Below are 17,870 nucleotides of genomic sequence, written 5' to 3'. Positions count from 1 at the left end.
GTCTAGAAATCTTCTAAGTGTGCTTCAAAGTGTGTATAGCGTGTGCGAGTGTGTAAATATGTAAACATATAAGCAGAACATATAATATAATAGACTGTAATGACATATTATATTGCCGTAATTGAAAACATTTGTGTGCGCCTGTGTATACTCAAATATGCAACAATTATTGATACAAAATATGTTCAAACAGTATTTGAAACACAATTAGTGAAAAAAAATTAGATAAAATGCGCTTAGACATTCTAAATAAATAGCGCGAAAATATATTTGTGGCAACTCTGGCTGTTTGAGGACCGCGCGCAACATCTCCCGGGCGTGTACTGCATGAGCGACCATGCAGATTGTGACGTCATCGCAGAGCTTCTCGGCTCTATTGCAACAAAAGTAAGTACAATAGAATTTTTTTTTTATTTTTCCCGTGATCAGTGAACAGAACTTAACAGATTAGCAAAAAAAAAAAATTTTTTTTTTTTTCAAAATGACATGCGCCTGTGTGGATAGCAGGATATTAGACCCCGAGCATGTTAAGGGTTAAAGGTCAGTAGTTGTTGGTCACACTTTATTTCATATCTTCTTCCTGCTCTTTCCTTCTTTACAATGATCGTTCCGTTCCTAGTGTAGCACTGCTTAATAACACCTGGGTTTTGTTGGTGAATTTGATGCAGTCTGTAGAGGAGGGATCCATGCTGCTTGGTAAGGCACTCATTTATATAGAGGTTGGTTTTTTGCTTTGCAGCTGTTTGTATGAGGTCATACTTAGCAGCCTGATTTGCAAGTTTGATGAGCATTCACGTAATGCTGTGGGGACTGTTTTAATCTTTCCTCACAGCTGATTTGATATCAATGTAGACTTTGATCTTTGAAATAATTCAGGGCGTGGGCTAAATTACAGCAATTCTCACCTTGTAGTTCCTCTGGTAGATCCGCAGAGCTAATGATCAGAGAGTCGTGAAGTTGTTGTTGTTCTAAGGCGTCTTCAGAGGCCGCCTGGTGCATCTGGAGATTTATTTATTTTTCCAGCTTCTGAAGGATGTCGCTTTGTCCTGGTTGCATTTCCCCTGGTCATAATCTTGTTTATTTGCTCCATTGTGTCACTTGTTGCAACTTGTAAGCTGTGAATTGCTTGATTGTTGGTCGTCAAAGATTAAAGAAGGTGGACATTGTTTGTTGTTGATGGGAGACCATGGCTTGGAGGGCCTCAATTGCTTCTGATTACTGGACCCCTAGATTGTGTAGTTTCTTCAGCCATGGGTTGTCCCGCAGTGGTTTGAAATTTATACAGGGAGGCATAGATTGAGTGAATTCCACAGCTTGAGTTTTGAGTTGAGTCGTTGGCAGCGGCTGGGAGAGAGGGTGGGAAGTGCCAGATGCTGTATTTACCAACACTGGCGATGATCCCAGTGTTGTCGTTCTTTCATTTGGGTCTCTTGGTAACAAGTTGAATGGGCGAGAGGCACCTCTACCTTGCTTGTTGCCAGGTTTGGACATGTTTACGGTGGTAGATACTTGGTAATGTTTACAGAGGTAGATACGTGGAGGTGGGTTAAGCATATAGTGTACGCCTGGCAGCAGGGTCATAAACAGGCACAACGAAAATTGGTTATTTATGGTTGATTACTGTTGAAGTTTCCTGTGAGTTATGGCATATTAAGTCTCCATGCACTTATCTCTTGCTAGACAGCAGTTAGGCAATGTAGTGTTGGGTAGAGACAAAATTAACCCAAATTTTCTGCCACAGTACCAGTGTCTCCTGCCTGCATTCCCACATAGTTATCTGGAAGAGGAAAGAATACAACCCTCTTCCCCACCCTTTCTTTTGAAGGAATAGAGGTATGAAGAAACCCCAGAACTGGTTGATACCTGTTGGTTGATATTTGGTTGATGGGGTTCTGCGAGTTCTTCTACTCCCCAAGCCCGGCCCGAGGCCTGGCTTGACTTGTGAGAGTTTGGTCCGCTAGGCTATTGCTTGCAGCGGCCCGCAGGCCCACATATCCACCACAGCCCAGTTGGTCCGGCACTCTTTGGAGAAAATGATCTAGTTTTCTCTTGAAGGTGTCCACGGTTGTTCCGGCAATATTTCTTATGCTCGCTGGGAGGATGTTGAACAACCGTGGACCTTTGATGTTTATACAGTGTTCTCTGATTGTGCCTATGGCACCCCTGCTCTTCACTGGTTCTATTCTGCGTTTTCTTCCAAAAGGATGAATATTCATTTTGGATCAAAATTAAAATCTTCCAAAAAAACTGAAGACAAAACTCACAAGAAAAACACAGAAACCACAATGGTACCCCCAGCACCAGGCCAGGAACCACAATAGGACCCCAACACTGGGCCAGGCACCACGATGGGACCTCAACACCGGGCCAGGCACCATGATAGGACCCCAACACCGGGCCAGGCACCATGATGGGACCCCAGCACTGGGCCAGGCACCACGATGGGACCCCAGCACCGGGCCAGGCACCTGAGCCAGGCCATCTACCCAAAATGGGATGAGACACAAAACTCCAGAAACCTGCTGCGAGCCATACCCAATTGTCTGAGTGTCAAACAAGAAAGCCCCTGAACCCCAGGATGCACTACACAAAATATCTTTGGATGGTTGACAGTATATGGATAGTCACCAGTAACTGGACAATTGCCAGTGACCAGTCACCAATGTCTGGTTACTAGCATCTGGATGGTCACCAATATCTGAATGGTCACCAATATCTGGATGGTCACCATTATATTAGATATTAGGTCACTGCACATCCTCTCTTGTGTACTCTATATATTTAAAACTCTGAATTGTAATGTCAATCCTGACCTTCAACGCTTCCTAGAAGGTTGTAAGAGAACTCATGGGCACCACACCAGAAACAAATACCTATTTGATATTCCAAGAGTAAGACTTAATCAAACTAGGAATGCTCTATAAATCAAGGGACCCAGAACGTGGAATGACCTTCCCAATCATGTCGAAGATTGTACCTCTCTCAACCAGTTTAAGATGAAAACTAAGTACTACCTAATTAACTCCATGTAACCTACCTTACTTCTAAATGTCAACCCATGTCTTACTATTTAAAAAAAAAAAAATGCTTGTTTGTTGATCAACTTGTATATTGGCTATTTTCTACCATGTTCCCCCTCTTTTTTATCTTTTTTATTTTTGTTTCTTTCAATGCAATTTATACTTTAAGCTCAATTACTATTAAGTTTTAGTCTAAGTGGTTTTTTTCCCCACCTCACCTTGCCCGAAACGCTATGCGTACTAGTGGCTTTAGGTATTGTATGTACTACCTCTATCTTTATATCAAACACAATGTTTGTACTGTAACTCTGCAACTATGTATGTACTTTCCTAAATAAATTATTATTATTATCTAGAGGGTCACCAGTATCTAGAGGGTCACAGTATCTAGAGGGTCACAGTATCTAGAGGGTCACAGTATCTAGAGGGGTCGTCAGTATCTGGACAGTTACCAGAAACTGAACAGCTGCCAGTAACTGAACAGTTGCCAGTATTTGATTGATTGCCACAATTTGGACAGTCACCAGTCAACTGTCACCAGACAATTACCATATCTGAACAGGTCCCAGTATCCGGACAGTTGCCATATCTGGACAGGTGCTAGCATCTGAAAGGTTACCATTATCTGCACAGTCACCAGTAACCAGACAGTTGCCAGAAACTGGATAGCTGCCATTAACCAGTTTCCAGTAACTGGATGGTTGCCACTATCAGGATGGCTACCAGTAACTAGATGGTCACCAATATCCAGATGGTTTCCAGTACCTGAATGGCCACCAATATCCAGATGGTTTCCAGTACCTGAATGGCCACCAATATCCAGATGGTTTCCAGTACCTGAATGGCCACCAATATCCAGATGGTTTCCAGTACCTGAATGGCCACCAATATCCAGATGGTTTCCAGTACCTGAATGGCCACCAATATCCAGATGGTTTCCAGTACCTGAATGGTCACCAATATCCAGATGGTTTCCAGTACCTGAATGGTCACCAATATCCAGATGGTTTCCAGTACCTGAACGGTCACCAATATCCTGACAGTTACCGCTACCCAGCCGCCAGCATCCGGACGGTCGCCAATATTTGGATGGTCACCAATATCTGGAAGGTCATCAGTATTTGGACATTTGTCTGTATCTTTCTTGGTTAATCAGCAGAGGCAGTACCCTCACTTTCCAGGTCGATGATTAGATCAATATAGTCCAAACACTAACAATTCGATAAGTCAATGTCCAAGCCACAGCAATTCCATAGGCCTATGTCCATACGCCAACACTTGCATAGGCCTATGTATGACAATGGTGGAGCATACAGCACTCAAGTACTTATGGTGGATGATGAGAGTGCGAGGAACAAGGACCTGATTCACAAAGCTCCATGTATTTCTTCGTCAGTAGGTTTGCTACGAAGGTTCCCAAGTGCCGGCTAAGAACACGCCAAAGGGCGATTCAGAGAAGTAAACTTACGAAGATTTCTAAGCAGTTCACTTAGGTCTCGCTAGATGTCACTACGCTTTTAGTTTGACCAATCAGAGAGAAGGTAACATTTTTCATCTTACAGCTGTAGTCAATCACGACGCTGCCATATCAGAGCTTATCCGTGACCACTTGCAACATATTTACGTCAAATTTTCTTATAAAATTAGTATATTTCGAAGTAAAACAATGTTTTTTCACCTTGTACAGTCAGCACCGACATTGTAGTATACAAATATGTTACATTTTTTGTTTACCTACGTAATTCTAAGAGATAGTGTATAGCTCCCCTTCTCGCTCTCAAGACTTGAGAAGCGATGGTATCTATTTACGTATATATTTACCTAAATTTACCCAAGGGCCACAATCTATCTAGTGGCCTCGACGAGGATAAAAAGCCGGGGGCTTGTTAAGTCTCGCTAATTGTCCTAATATTTTCTAGCTGGATTTTGGCAGGTACGGCTTCAGTGGGTAGGCGGTTCCATGGGTTTTAACCATCTGGGTAAAAAAACATCTTTTTTCAGTCTTACTTGGGAGGACATACTCTCCAACACTATATCTGTGATTGCCCTGTTACAGTATCAGTGACTTCATGCCAGATGATATGAGGCACTTTGAGCTCTGTAATTACTTCATACACTCAGGAATATTGAAGATATTCTTGTGCTGTACCCAGATTTTGTCAGTGGGAGCTAATAGATCAGCCTTAAGTATTTTGTTCTTTCCTGATTCCATGTATGACTGGCTGTCCTGTGAGGTGAGGATGTTGGATGAGCTTGTAGCTGGTTTTTTATCTAGACTATTTATTTACTATTATTAATTATTATTTATTAATATATATATACAAGAAGGTACATTGGGATTATGAGGATACATAGCATAGTGATTACATTCTTGTAAAGCCACTAGTACGTGCAGCGTTTCAGGCAGGTCCTTAATCTAACAGAAAATTTTAAGTAGTAAATACTAGCAAAATTTATAAAAATTATAACAGGTAATGTACATGGTAAGAAAACAAAGAAAAAAAGATGAGAGAAATTAGAAGGTATATTAAAGCACATAGGTAGCTCAGATTGATTGCATTGACAGCTTGAATGATAGTTTAACAAAAATTACAAGGCACAATACACCATATTGCTAGCACTGAAAAGAAGACAGCAATGATCACAAAGGTAATATTGTTTGGATTAAGTACATAAAGATTGGGAGATTGGGTAACACTAGATACAGACCAAATTTAAAGCACAGTGTAGGAAACTATGAAGATGAAATTAGGTACTTTTTGGTTTTGTTTTTGAATGAGGCAAAAGTCTGACAGCTTTTCAATTCATTAGGGAGTGAGTTCCATAGACTAGGTCCCTTTATTTGCATAGTGTGTTTACAGAGATTAAGTTTGACTCTGGGGATATCAAGGAGATATTTATTTCTGGTGTGGTGATAATGGGTCCTATTACATCTGTCCAGGGAGAGTTTCAGAGAATGGACTATATGGTCCTTCATACAGAATAGGGTAGCAGCACATTGCTATGTATACCTAAGCTTCTTAATACAAAAATATCAGTAATAAAGATATTAAATTATAGTTTGTGTTATTACCAATATTATCCTTATTAAATCATGTTAACCATGGATCATTAAGATCTCATGTTGATATGTAATACAGAAGTCATATTTCTTTTGAATCATTCATTAAATTGTGCATTATGTCTCAATATTTCACTTCTTTGGATATAATGTACTGTATAGTACAAAAAGATAGAATAAAAATAAACCAGTAATATTTCTTTCACTATATTTTTTATTTAAATAACTGCATCAATATTTTTACAGCTGACAGGATTTGTTTCTCACAGGTGCATTATTTGTTAAAAAAATTAGGTTTATTGCTACACACAATGGTGCTACATAGCCTTCCCAGCTTGGTGCCTTCTTTTGATAATTACTTACTGATTGTTACACAGCCAAATTGTGTAACAGGAAGAGGTCTTGGACACAAATTTGTTCCATGCTAAATGTAGAGGAATCAGCTGAGCATTCCTCAAATAAAATAGGCTGCCTCGGCTTATAAGGTAAATAAAATAAGCATTCCTCAAATAAGTAGCTGACTCACCTCACTTCCTTAATGCTACATAGCCTTCCCGACATGGTGCCTTCTTTTAATAATTACTGGTTCCACAAACCCAAATATTTAGGAGTTATTTAGCTATTAGGAGTTTGTTTTTTGCAAGATTTGCTGTGTAATACCTGCAATAATGATGATCAATGTGCTGATTTGTGTGGATATGGGACAGAAGATTTCGATCTGGATCAATATCAGTAAGCATATAGATAAGATTTTACCCTAACCTAACATCATTTGTGCAGGATATTTTTCTTTTGTGTCTCACCCAGATTTAATTTCAAAATAAAACCAAACAAAATAAATTAAAACTCTGTATGTATAGCTAAGGTACACCCTTACTGATTACTAGGTGAACAGGGGCATTTGGTGATAGTAAATGCTCCCATCAGGCAGGGCTCATAACCTTCTCTCATATTTCATGTTCACCAGTGTTTATTTACTTAATAACTACTGGTATAATATCTTGCTATTATAAAACTAATTCTCCTATCATAAAAGACATATTTACTTCAAGTTTCAAGCAGAGAATGCATATATAACTAACACGAAGGACTCCTCTTCACGAGATTCGCCAACCAATAATTTTTTGTTTATCTTAAAATCGATCCCAGTGTTATGTAGTAGAGAAAAATTGAGTTATATCCAGTTACGAGTGGTCGACAGTACACTTAGATGACGGACCAAAGTTATGAAGGTTTTTCTTCTTAGTGTAGCTACCTGACGTAGTCGCCAAAAGCGGTCCGTCTAATTACCACAAGCTACACAAGCTTCAGAAAGCTTATGTTAGTAATGAATAATATGATATATTTACTCATTATAATGTTGGTGCTGAATGTACAACACGAGAAAACATCATTTTAATCTGAAAAAGTATATTTTTATTAAGAAATTAGACGAAAATAAGGAACTGGTGACGCCAAATAAAGTCGACGATCCAAGCGTCGGTTAGGTTAGGATAGGTTACCTTACCTTGAGGTTACCTTGAGGTGCTTCCGGGGCTTAGCGTCCCCGCGGCCCGGTCGTCGACCAGGCCTCCTGGTTGCTGGACTGATCAACCAGGCTGTTGGACGCGGCTGTTCGCAGTCTGACGTACGAGTCACAGCCTGGTTGATCAGGTATCCTTTGGAGGTTAGGTTAGGTTTGGTTTGGTTTGGTTTGGTTAAGATAGGTTAGGTTAGTTTAGGTTAGTTTAGGTTAGGTCAGCCTAACCTAACATATCATATTTATTCATTACTAACGTATTGCCAGGAAGCTTTCTGAAGCTTGTGTAGCTTGTGGTAATTAGACGGACCCCCACGAAGGCGCTAAGAAGAAAAACATTGGTAGCTAAGAAGAAAAACATTGGTAGCTAAGAAGAAAACCATTGGTAAGTACCTTGGTGAATGTGGCCCAAGGTGGTCAGGTGGAGCCAGTGACTCCTTTCTTCAACAGTTTTGTCTCTTCCTCGTGGTATATCCTCAATGTCTTCAGTGGTGTGCCCTCACCACACACTTACACTGCCACAACTGTCTTGTGAGTATTGTGGGAGGGACAATTTGGCGGGTATTTTGGACACAGGAGACCGTCTTTAAGATAGGCGAGGAGCGTCAGTGTTATCTCACGGGTCGTGTACACGTCCAATAGTGGAACCTTTGTTGTGATGACGTCACTCGCTCGCTTCCCCGCCACCTTCCTTCTTCCATTTTCTTTGGTTACTGATCTTTGCCCACACTTATGTCTAATGTTGGGTTTTATTGATTTATTATTTACCGGTATGTATTTATTTATATTTATTTATTTATATTGAAGAAGGTAGAGTGGGTTGTGAAAGCACAACATTGGTGATTGAGTGTTACATTCTTGGTAAAGCCCCAGCACGCACAGGGTCTCCAGCACGGCCTTAAGCAAACCAATAAATGTAATAATACCTCCATTGTAACAACATTTGAACTCTACATAATAACTTCATTATTAATTGATAGAATAAATTATACTGAGAAAGTTGCATTTCATTAGTAATAAAGTTAGTTTAGTTCATTTATTATGCACCTCATACCCATTCATCGGCGGTAGTAGAATGGGTTACAGAGGAACATAATGGGTTCAGGGACTGAACCCCACAATTCACTTAGCTAAGCAAGTTACAATCTTGATTATCTAGTTACAAAATTCAATGCACATCGTTACATCGACAATGGGCTCGAGACTGACACAAGTACAGTTTCTTAATTAAGCAACTGACATTAGCAACTTAAGCAACTTCTAGGAAGCTAACCTTCATAGAAGGTTGTAACAGAACCCATGGGCACCACACCAGAAACAAATACCTATTTGATATTCCAAGAGTACGACTTAACCAAACTAGAAATGCTCTACAAATCAAGGGACCCAGAATGTGGAATGACCTTCCCAGGATATCAAAGGCTGTACCTCTCTCAACCAGTTTAAGATAAAAAAAAACAGTCTACACACAGGAGACTGACTAGTATTAATCGTCTTCTACACATCTCCCCCCATGCTGGGTACTGAAATGGAGACTCAGTCATCAGAAGAACTGGCTAATTCCCACGGCAATATTCACATGGACTCAGAAAGCAGCCAGTCAGCCGAGGTGGGTGAGTTTCAAGAAGCTCTAACCAGGCAACAGAAGAAACGGAGAAGACAGGATGTAAGGCGTAGTGTTGACAGTGAGAGTACACATAACGGAAACGACAAGAGAATGAAGAACGACGCCGAGACTGATGTCGACGAAAGGACGGAACGATGTTAGGAAGGTGAGGGTCAGCGGAGATGGAGGCTTCTCTTCCCTGCCTCTTGCACGCTGGCCTATCATCACAAGCTGCTGTGGACAGTCAAACTTGGAAGAGAACACCGCAAGTTCGAGCCCCTGCTGAAGGAAGGTGTGAACAGACCTTTCTTAACGGCAGGTTCCATGGAGGCAGTTGTATTTCTTACCCAGCAAGGATATGAAGGAATTGTTATGGAAATACCGGAGGGGAACGAGAAGCTGACGAAGGTAATTATCTATAAATACCCTCAGATTCTAGACCCCGAATTCATCCTCGACGACCTACGATTTGTGTGGGGCCCAGCGTCACCTTATTAAAGGTGAAGCTAGGAGTCAGGTGGTGGCTCTAGTGAGAGGTGAAGTACCCGAGAGAGTGTTCATCACCGGGGCTGGCTACAGGCATGTAGCAAAGTATGTGGAAGAGCCCATAATATGCCTGAAATGCTGCAGATGGGGGCATAAATCCTGGAGCTGTCAACATGATCCACGATGTCGTTTCTGCGGAAAGTCTCACGTCTCTAATGTGTGTAGAAACAGACTTAATCTGGGTGAGAAAATAGTTCCCAGATGCTGCAACTGTGGAGGTGTTCACAATGCCAGCTCGGCTGTGTGTAGCAAGAGGCCGAGTATGGGTGTTATCCGGCCGGTGAATGTTACAGAGCAAGCAAAAGCTCTTACCCAGACACCGGGAGCACAGCAAAACAGTCTGCCCCAAACAGTGCCAGTGAACCGGACGAATGCGTGGGTAAAGGAGTCTCCTTTACTTCGTCAGGCTCAAGCAACAAGCAGCCACGCCACCACTCAGGACTCCGGCAGTGACAATGTAACGGTGAGTGAAGTGGCTACTGTGGCTCAGAAAGAGGGTCATAATGGTATGGTCAAGGAGGTGTGGGCTGAACTAAGAAAAGTTGGTGAGTTCCTCCGAAATCTTGGGCAGAGAATCGAGTCCATCGAGGCGAAATTAAACGTTCAGGAGGTCAAGGAAAATCACAAAACAGTGAAGGAAAGTCAGGATATAGGGATTGGGGGCAATAATGAAATATTGAGTGATGAAATGAAGGAAAGTGAAGTGTGTGTGAATGATGATAGTCGTAGTGAAAGGAAGAACCCTATAATTACACATACACATAATCTGACGTTGTTGCTGCCTACAGAGTAGGCAAAAAGAATCCATCAGGTCAAAACCAACGGAAAATTCGCCTGAAGCTGTCTTCCCAGTTCACGAAATCCAATCTAGTCCGGACAGCTGTAGCCCAACGGACGGGATTATACATCAACGAGTGCTTGACTAGGAACAGACAGCACCTCCTCTACCGCCTGCGTCAAATCCGTCAAAAAAACCCAGATGCGATTCATCAGTGCTTCGTTAGAGATGGACTGATAAAGGTGAGAAAAACCGCAGAGGGCAAAATGTTTACAATTACTAAAGAAGAGAACCTCAACGCTTTCCTCTCCCAATGTGGTCTGTCTCAGCTCATTATCACTCCCAGTGAATTAACTTAATTAACCCCCTGTCAACTAGTGGGGCTAGGTTTCCTAAGTCTCCTTGTTTCATTTTCTGACTTAATTTTTAACTTGCTCTTAACTAGTCATTTACTGAAATTATTTAATTGAGTGCATAAATAGTTCTTCAGGTCTTATTAATTATACAGTCATAACTGAGCTATTTATAGTTAATAATCATTAGCTTAAATTTGCCTATGCTTATTATTCAACTTTTCTTTGATTTCATTTATTACCTAGGTTGCCTAGCCTCGCCATGCTCCCTTACTCCATTGTACCCCTGGCTTTGCCTGCATCTCAAATTGTAAATTGTTACTTACAGTGTACCTGAGAGTACTTGTAAGCAATCTACCTCATTTTTCATTTTTGCTCAATTTGTTTTTGTATTGCTTAGTCTTGTTTATAGTTTTGTTTTGTATTTCTATATCTTGTGTTTTGTATAGTCCATTACCCCACATTTCTCTTAACTAACATTAGCAAACCACCTCTTGAGTCAAGAGTGATACGTTTTAGACTACACATTGAAACTGCTATAGACAATTTTATAACTGCTGCTGATAATGTCAACTGGGAGTCCGAGTTAGGTAACATAGTGGACATCAACCTAGCAGTGCAATCTTTTCTTCAAAAAACTCTTAGCCTTTATAATACCCACTGTCCTATGCTTACAAAACAAGTCACAACCAAAAGGCTTAACAATCCCTGGCTTACAAAGGGAATACTTAAATCTATTAATAAAAAACATGACCTTGAGAAGAAGTATAGGTTAGGAATTGTCTCCAAAGAATTCTCAAAGAATTACTCATTATTGCTGTCTAAGATAATTAGACGAGCCAAAACTAAATACTACGAAGATAAATTTACCCAAATAAAGAGCAACATTAAACAAACTTGGAGAACAATTTCTCAAATATTGGGATCAAAGAAGTCTTTAAATAACAAACCGACTCTCCTGTCTAATAACGATGGTCAGCTTTCAGCCTCTGATTCTGCTATTGAGTTCAATAGGTTCTTCTCTTCCATTGGTTCATCCCTTGCAAATGATATTCCATCTTCCAGTACAGACATTAAGGACTATCTTACAGGTAACTATCCACAGTCTCTGTACCTAAAGCCTATTAATTCCACTGACGTCAATGAGATAATCCTTTCCCTTAAAACCAAGTCTGGTGCCCTTGAGGAGATACCAACTTTAATTTACAAAAAAGCCTCCAGATCTTTAGCCCCTGCTATTGCTTTGCTCTTCAACAAGTCACTTGAACTCCAAACCTTCCCAGATATTCTAAAAAAAGCGAGAGTAACGCCTGTCCACAAATGTGGTGATCTCACAGATGTTAACAACTACAGACCTATATCTATCCTGCCAAACTTGTCAAAAATTTTTGAAAAACTAATCTATAAGCAGCTTTACTCATATCTAGCCAAACTCAATATACTTAGCCCTTGCCAATATGGCTTCAGACCCAAAAAAAGCACTAACGATGCACTTATTAGTATGCTTAACTCGATTCATACAGCTCTTGATAAAAATGAGTTCCCTGTTGGGTTGTTTGTGGACCTGCGTAAAGCTTTTGATACTGTCAACCACCAAAACCTTCTTCTTAAATTACATCATTATGGAGTCAGAGGACACTCCCTACAATACCTCAAATCCTACCTTACTGACAGGCTCCAATATGTTTCTGTGAATAATACAATTTCTTCCACCCTACCCATCAACATTGGTGTTCCCCAGGGCAGCATACTTGGCCCTCTCCTCTTTCTCATCTACATTAATGACCTTCCAAATGCCTCCCAACACCTCAAACCAATTCTATTTGCTGACGACACAACCTTCATTTACTCCAGTCCTGATCCCCTTGCTCTAAATGCCACAGTAAATACTGAGCTAAATAAAGTCCATCTGTGGCAAACTGCCAACAAACTCACCCTTAACATTGACAAAACCTTCTATATTCTGTTTGGCAATAAATCCTCTAATCAAATAAATCTCAAAATAAACAATACCCAAATTTGTAACAAATTAGATGGCAAATTCCTTGGCATTCTCATTGACCACAAGCTGAATTTCCAGGGACACATTCTAAACATATCAAAAAAAGTTTCAAAAACTGTGGGCATTCTTTCTAAGATCAGATATTATGTACCACGCCCTGCCCTGGTGACTCTCTATTACTCCCTTATCTATCCATATCTCAACTATGGTATTTGTGCTTGGGGCTCTACTACCCAAAATCACTTACGTCCTCTAATTACTCAACACAAAGCTGCTATTAGAACAATATCCAATTCTGGCCCCAGACATCACACGGTACCCCTACTCAAATCTCTGAATATGTTAGACATTAAGTCACTGCACATTCTCTCATGTGTATTATACATCTATAAAACGCTAAACTATAATGCCAATCCTGATCTCAAAAGCTTCATTGAAGGTTGTAACAGAACCCATGAGCACCACACTAGAAATAAATACAGTTTTGATATTCCTAGAGTACGACTTAATCAAACTAGAAATGCTCTACAAATCAAGGGGCCCAGAATGTGGAATGACCTTCCCAACCATGTTAAAGACTGTACCTCTCTCAACCAGTTTAAGTTAAAAGCGAAGCTATACCTAATAAATTCCCTGTAACCTACCTTACCCTTCTATTGTCAACCAATGTCTGTTTTTTCTTTAAAGAGCGCTGTTTGTCTACATAATTGTATTTGTGCTGCTTTTTCATTTATGTTTTCATTTCTTGTTTTCATTCTACTCATTATGCTCAATTAGTATTAAGCTTGTCATTTAAGTTTATCATGCCCGAAACGCTTTGCGTAATAGTGGCTTTAGGCATTGTATGTACTAGCTCTACCTATAAGTCAACCAATCCTTGTATAAATTTATTGTATGTATGTACCTTACCTAAATAAAATTGTATTGTATTGTATTGTATTGTATAAAATGAAGGAATCATTTGGGCCAATAATGGACGTCACAGGACTGAAAAAATCTCTTGAGAAACGCAATGTGGCTTTTACTGGTGAACTTGGGAGGAGGTGGGAGATGTTATACAAGGTATGGCTATCATTTAGTGAACTTATTGGGGATGACTTAGACAGTGAATTGATTAATAATGGATCACCCTAGACTGAAAGTGTTGTCATGGAATGTTAATGGTTTAAGAAACAGGGTTACAGATGTTCATTGTTATGTGATGGGAAATGATATTGATGTTGTAGCCCTCCAGGAGACAGGGGATAGGAATGAAGGATTATTGAAATTAAATGGCTATAAAGGGTTTAACCTCTTCGCCGCAAATAACATCAGAGGCACGTCGATTTATGTTAAGAACTCCATACCAGCAGAGTTAGTAGAACCGCCATCAAAAACGCAAGGTATAGAGAGTGTCTGTGTTAAATTATCATTAAGGGAAGGGGAATTTATTGTAGTTAATTTGTATGTATCCAGGAACTGCTTCGTCCCTCACTATCTACCTGACTGCATTTATACTAATCCTTCACTGGTCATTGGGGACCTTAATGCTCGGCACACAAGCCTTGGGACAGTGGGTAGCATTAGTACTAATGGGGTCAAGTGGTTACAGTTTCTACAAGATCATCCAGATACCTGTCTCTTGAGAAACAATGAACCAACTCACATCAGGGGAGGACGGCTTGACTATGCCTGCCTTTTAAACTCTCAAGGGATTATGGGGGAGGCTCGGGTTGTTCGGGAACTACTTAATGACCACTTTGCCTTGAACGTTGAATTACCACTGGGGAAAAAACAAGTCCACTTTCAAAGGAAAAGGCTAAATATTAATAAAGATATGAACAATTATTTTATTCAAAATATGGGAGATTGGTATCAACAATACACGCCGCTCTGCGTTGATAGTTTTTACGAGGACATGGTCGAGAACATAGAGAAATTAGTACAGAGGGAAAATAACGGGGGCAGAGGAAGCAAGACGCATGGACCTAAGAAATTTAAATATTCCAATGATCAGCAAGTCAAGGGGTGGGAGAGAATGCTACGGAGTGCACATAAAGAATGGTTAAAAAATGGAATGAGGGATGAAGAGAAAAATACAATGTTGGAAGTGGCTAGGGAATGCAGTCAGGTGAGGAAGGAGGCGCGGGACAGATACTGGCAAGACTTTGCTCAGTCCATTGGTAATACTAAGAACCTTAAAGACATATGGAGAGCAGTAAACAAAATCAGGGGTTGTAAGACCAAATTCATTGCTCACTCAGATCCAGGGAAGGTTGCTAATGAGTTAGTAGATAAATGGGCAAGTGCTGCTGGTATGGAGTCCTTACCTGCAGACACGAGAGTCACCATTGAGTCATGGGAAAATATTAGAAATGGAGTAACTTTATGTGCCTTAAATACAAGATCTGTAACATGCACTGAGATAACTCACGATGAGCTACTGGATGCTATAAAAAGTGGCAGCTCTACTGCTCCTGGGAAAGATGGAGTAACGTATGACATTCATAATTATTTAGCCTGTATGAAACCTTGTCCCTTACTTGATTTGTTTAATATGAGTTATAGAGAGGGAAAGTTACCAAGAAAATGGAAAGAGGCTGTCATCATTCCTATCCCTAAGTCAAACGGAGGCTACAGACCTGTCTCCTTAATATCCTGCTTTTGTTTATAAAATGATGGAAAGGATTTTGTTAAATAGGCTACTCTACCTTGTAGGTGATAACATGTCCAGTAATCTCTTTGGTTTTATCAAAGGCAAAAGTACTGCGGATTGTCTCTTAAAGTGTTTGTCTAATGTGGATGACAATTGTAGAGTTTTTGTTGATCTACAAGGAGCATTTGATAAAGCCAATGGGGAAGTAATCTTATACGAATTAGCCAATCTGGGAATAACAGGGAGATTGCTACACTGGATAAGGGATTATCTACAAGGCAGAAAAGGTCAGGTGTATTACCAGGGATACATGTCTGAGGAACGGATGTTTCAGTTAGGTACCCCACAAGGGGGAGTATTAAGTCCCACCTTATTCAATGTATTAATGAACAGATTAGCATCAGAGATGTAATCTCCAGGGGTCACGACGATCATATATGCTGATGACATTCTTATACAAGGCACTTCTGGGAACAAAATTCAAACTGCTCTTAACATACTTGGTACAACCTGTCACAAGTTAGGCATAGTTATAAATGCAGATAAAACCAAATATGAGTATAGGAAACGAAGAAATATAACACTTACTCTAAATGGTGTGGAACTGAGCCGTGTTCAGAAGTACAAGTATCTGGGCATGTATGTTGGATACACATGCGAGAGTAAAAATGCTGAAATAAATCATATCAGCACCTTATGTAAAGCCCGTCTGCATCCTCTGAAAGCACTGGCTTTTTCTGGTAAAGGGGTTGGGGTACCTATCTTGCGGATGTTATACATAAGCACTGTTCGGTCCCTGATAGACTACGCAGCACCCGTTTTGTCTTACACAGGCCAAGGCAGAATTCAAAAAATAGAGCTGATACAGAACGAGGCTATGAGGATTATTCTTGGATGTCAGAAAAATGCAATGATTGAAATAATGAGAATGGAATTAAATTTACAGAGTGTGAGTGATAGAATCCGTGACATTAACACTAGAGTATCTATTCGTTTTATGCGGAGAAAAGGAGGGGATAAGCTGTTTGAGAGCGTTCAGACCTGCTTGAGTGACGTACACACTTCCAGGAAACTGAGGGAGACACGCTACACGAGGGGATTAGCTCATGACCTCAGGGAATACGATGTACTTGACTGCTGTAAACCTTCTCGACAGTGTAATATGTCTGCTCTCTGGAAAGTACAGAAAATAGACGTCGAAATTGTACCCCTCAAGGTGAAAAAGATTCATCATGAACTGGGACAATTACGGTGTTTGTATGGAAGCATGATATCGCGGTTACCAAGAGGCAACAGTTTACATGTATATTGTGACGGGTCGGTGGTGGAGGATGGCAGGGCCGGGTGTGGTGTCCTAATAAGAGAATATACGGAGTTTGGGACTGTGGACAGGATAATTGAACTCCGACTTAGTAATTATATATCATCCACACAAGCTGAACTGCAGGCCATTCTGGCGTGTTTGGAGGAAGTACGTCATGACGACAAAAATGTTTTTGTATTTGTCGATAGCCGAGGAGCACTTGAGTCCTTAAACAGTTGAAACCCAGTCTTCATGTCTATAGTTGAGGACTGTAAGAAAAGAATTACTGAGATACAGCTGAAAGGTCATAGTGTGAAATTCATGTGGATTTCATCTCATGTTGGAATAGTGCTCAACGAGGTGGCGGATGACTTGGCCAAACGTGCCACATCAAAACCACAAGTTGACATTGAATGTGAATTCACAATGAGACAAATAAGAAGCAAAATCAGAAATATTCAGGCACAGGCGGGAGTGGAGAGGAGAGATATAATGTATGAGAGAAGTCAAATCATGCAACACTACATGTATGTGAGTCAAAACACCCATTTCACTTATGGTAAAAGGAGAAATGCTTGGAGTGACTCTGTGTACATGCGGCTCAGGCTTGGGTACAAATATTACTGGGAATATGGGATAGATGTTCATGATAATGACACGAAGTGTAATCTACGTGGTATGTTAAGGTCTCACACCCTGGCCCATTATGTTCTTGATTGTCCGTTGATTAATGTATATAGAAACACTGAGATAAGGACTGTTTCTGAACAAATAATAATAATATAATAATAATTTTTATTTAGGTAAGGTACATACATAAAGAGATTTTACAAAGTTTGTTGGGTTAATAGATAGAGCTAGTACATACATTGCCTAAAGCCACTACTACGCAAAGCGTTTCGGGCAGGAAAAACATTAATGACTAAAGCTTAAAACTAATGGGTAAAAAGAATAAAATGTGTTGAGAACAAATAAAAATAGAGGTAAAAAAGGGGGGAACATGGTTGAAAAAGCAGCACAAATACAATTACAAATTAATACAGAAAA

At 40.2% G+C, this 17,870-nt stretch overlaps 2 protein-coding genes across 2 annotated transcripts in view; one reads left to right on the top strand and one right to left on the bottom strand.

Annotated features, from left to right (window-relative positions):
- Nucleotides 1-8,099, bottom strand: part of LOC123748910 (tripartite motif-containing protein 59-like) — a 72,509-nt gene extending 64,410 nt beyond the window's left edge. The window contains exon 1 of the mRNA XM_069317433.1: nucleotides 7,994-8,099. The gene's annotated coding sequence lies outside the window, so the exon portion shown is untranslated. The remainder of the gene's footprint in view (nucleotides 1-7,993) is intronic.
- Nucleotides 8,100-9,128: 1,029 nt separating this feature from the next.
- Nucleotides 9,129-17,870, top strand: part of LOC138358959 (uncharacterized) — a 66,375-nt gene continuing 57,633 nt past the window's right edge. The window contains exon 1 of the mRNA XM_069317450.1: nucleotides 9,129-9,363. Within this exon, the coding sequence (XP_069173551.1) occupies nucleotides 9,129-9,363 (235 nt within the window). The remainder of the gene's footprint in view (nucleotides 9,364-17,870) is intronic.

The sequence above is a fragment of the Procambarus clarkii genome, chromosome 87 (assembly GCF_040958095.1).
Source record: "Procambarus clarkii isolate CNS0578487 chromosome 87, FALCON_Pclarkii_2.0, whole genome shotgun sequence".
Taxonomy (NCBI): domain Eukaryota; kingdom Metazoa; phylum Arthropoda; class Malacostraca; order Decapoda; family Cambaridae; genus Procambarus; species Procambarus clarkii.
The sequence above is the reverse complement of the archived record's forward strand: the minus strand, read 5'-3'. Positions and strand labels throughout refer to the sequence as shown.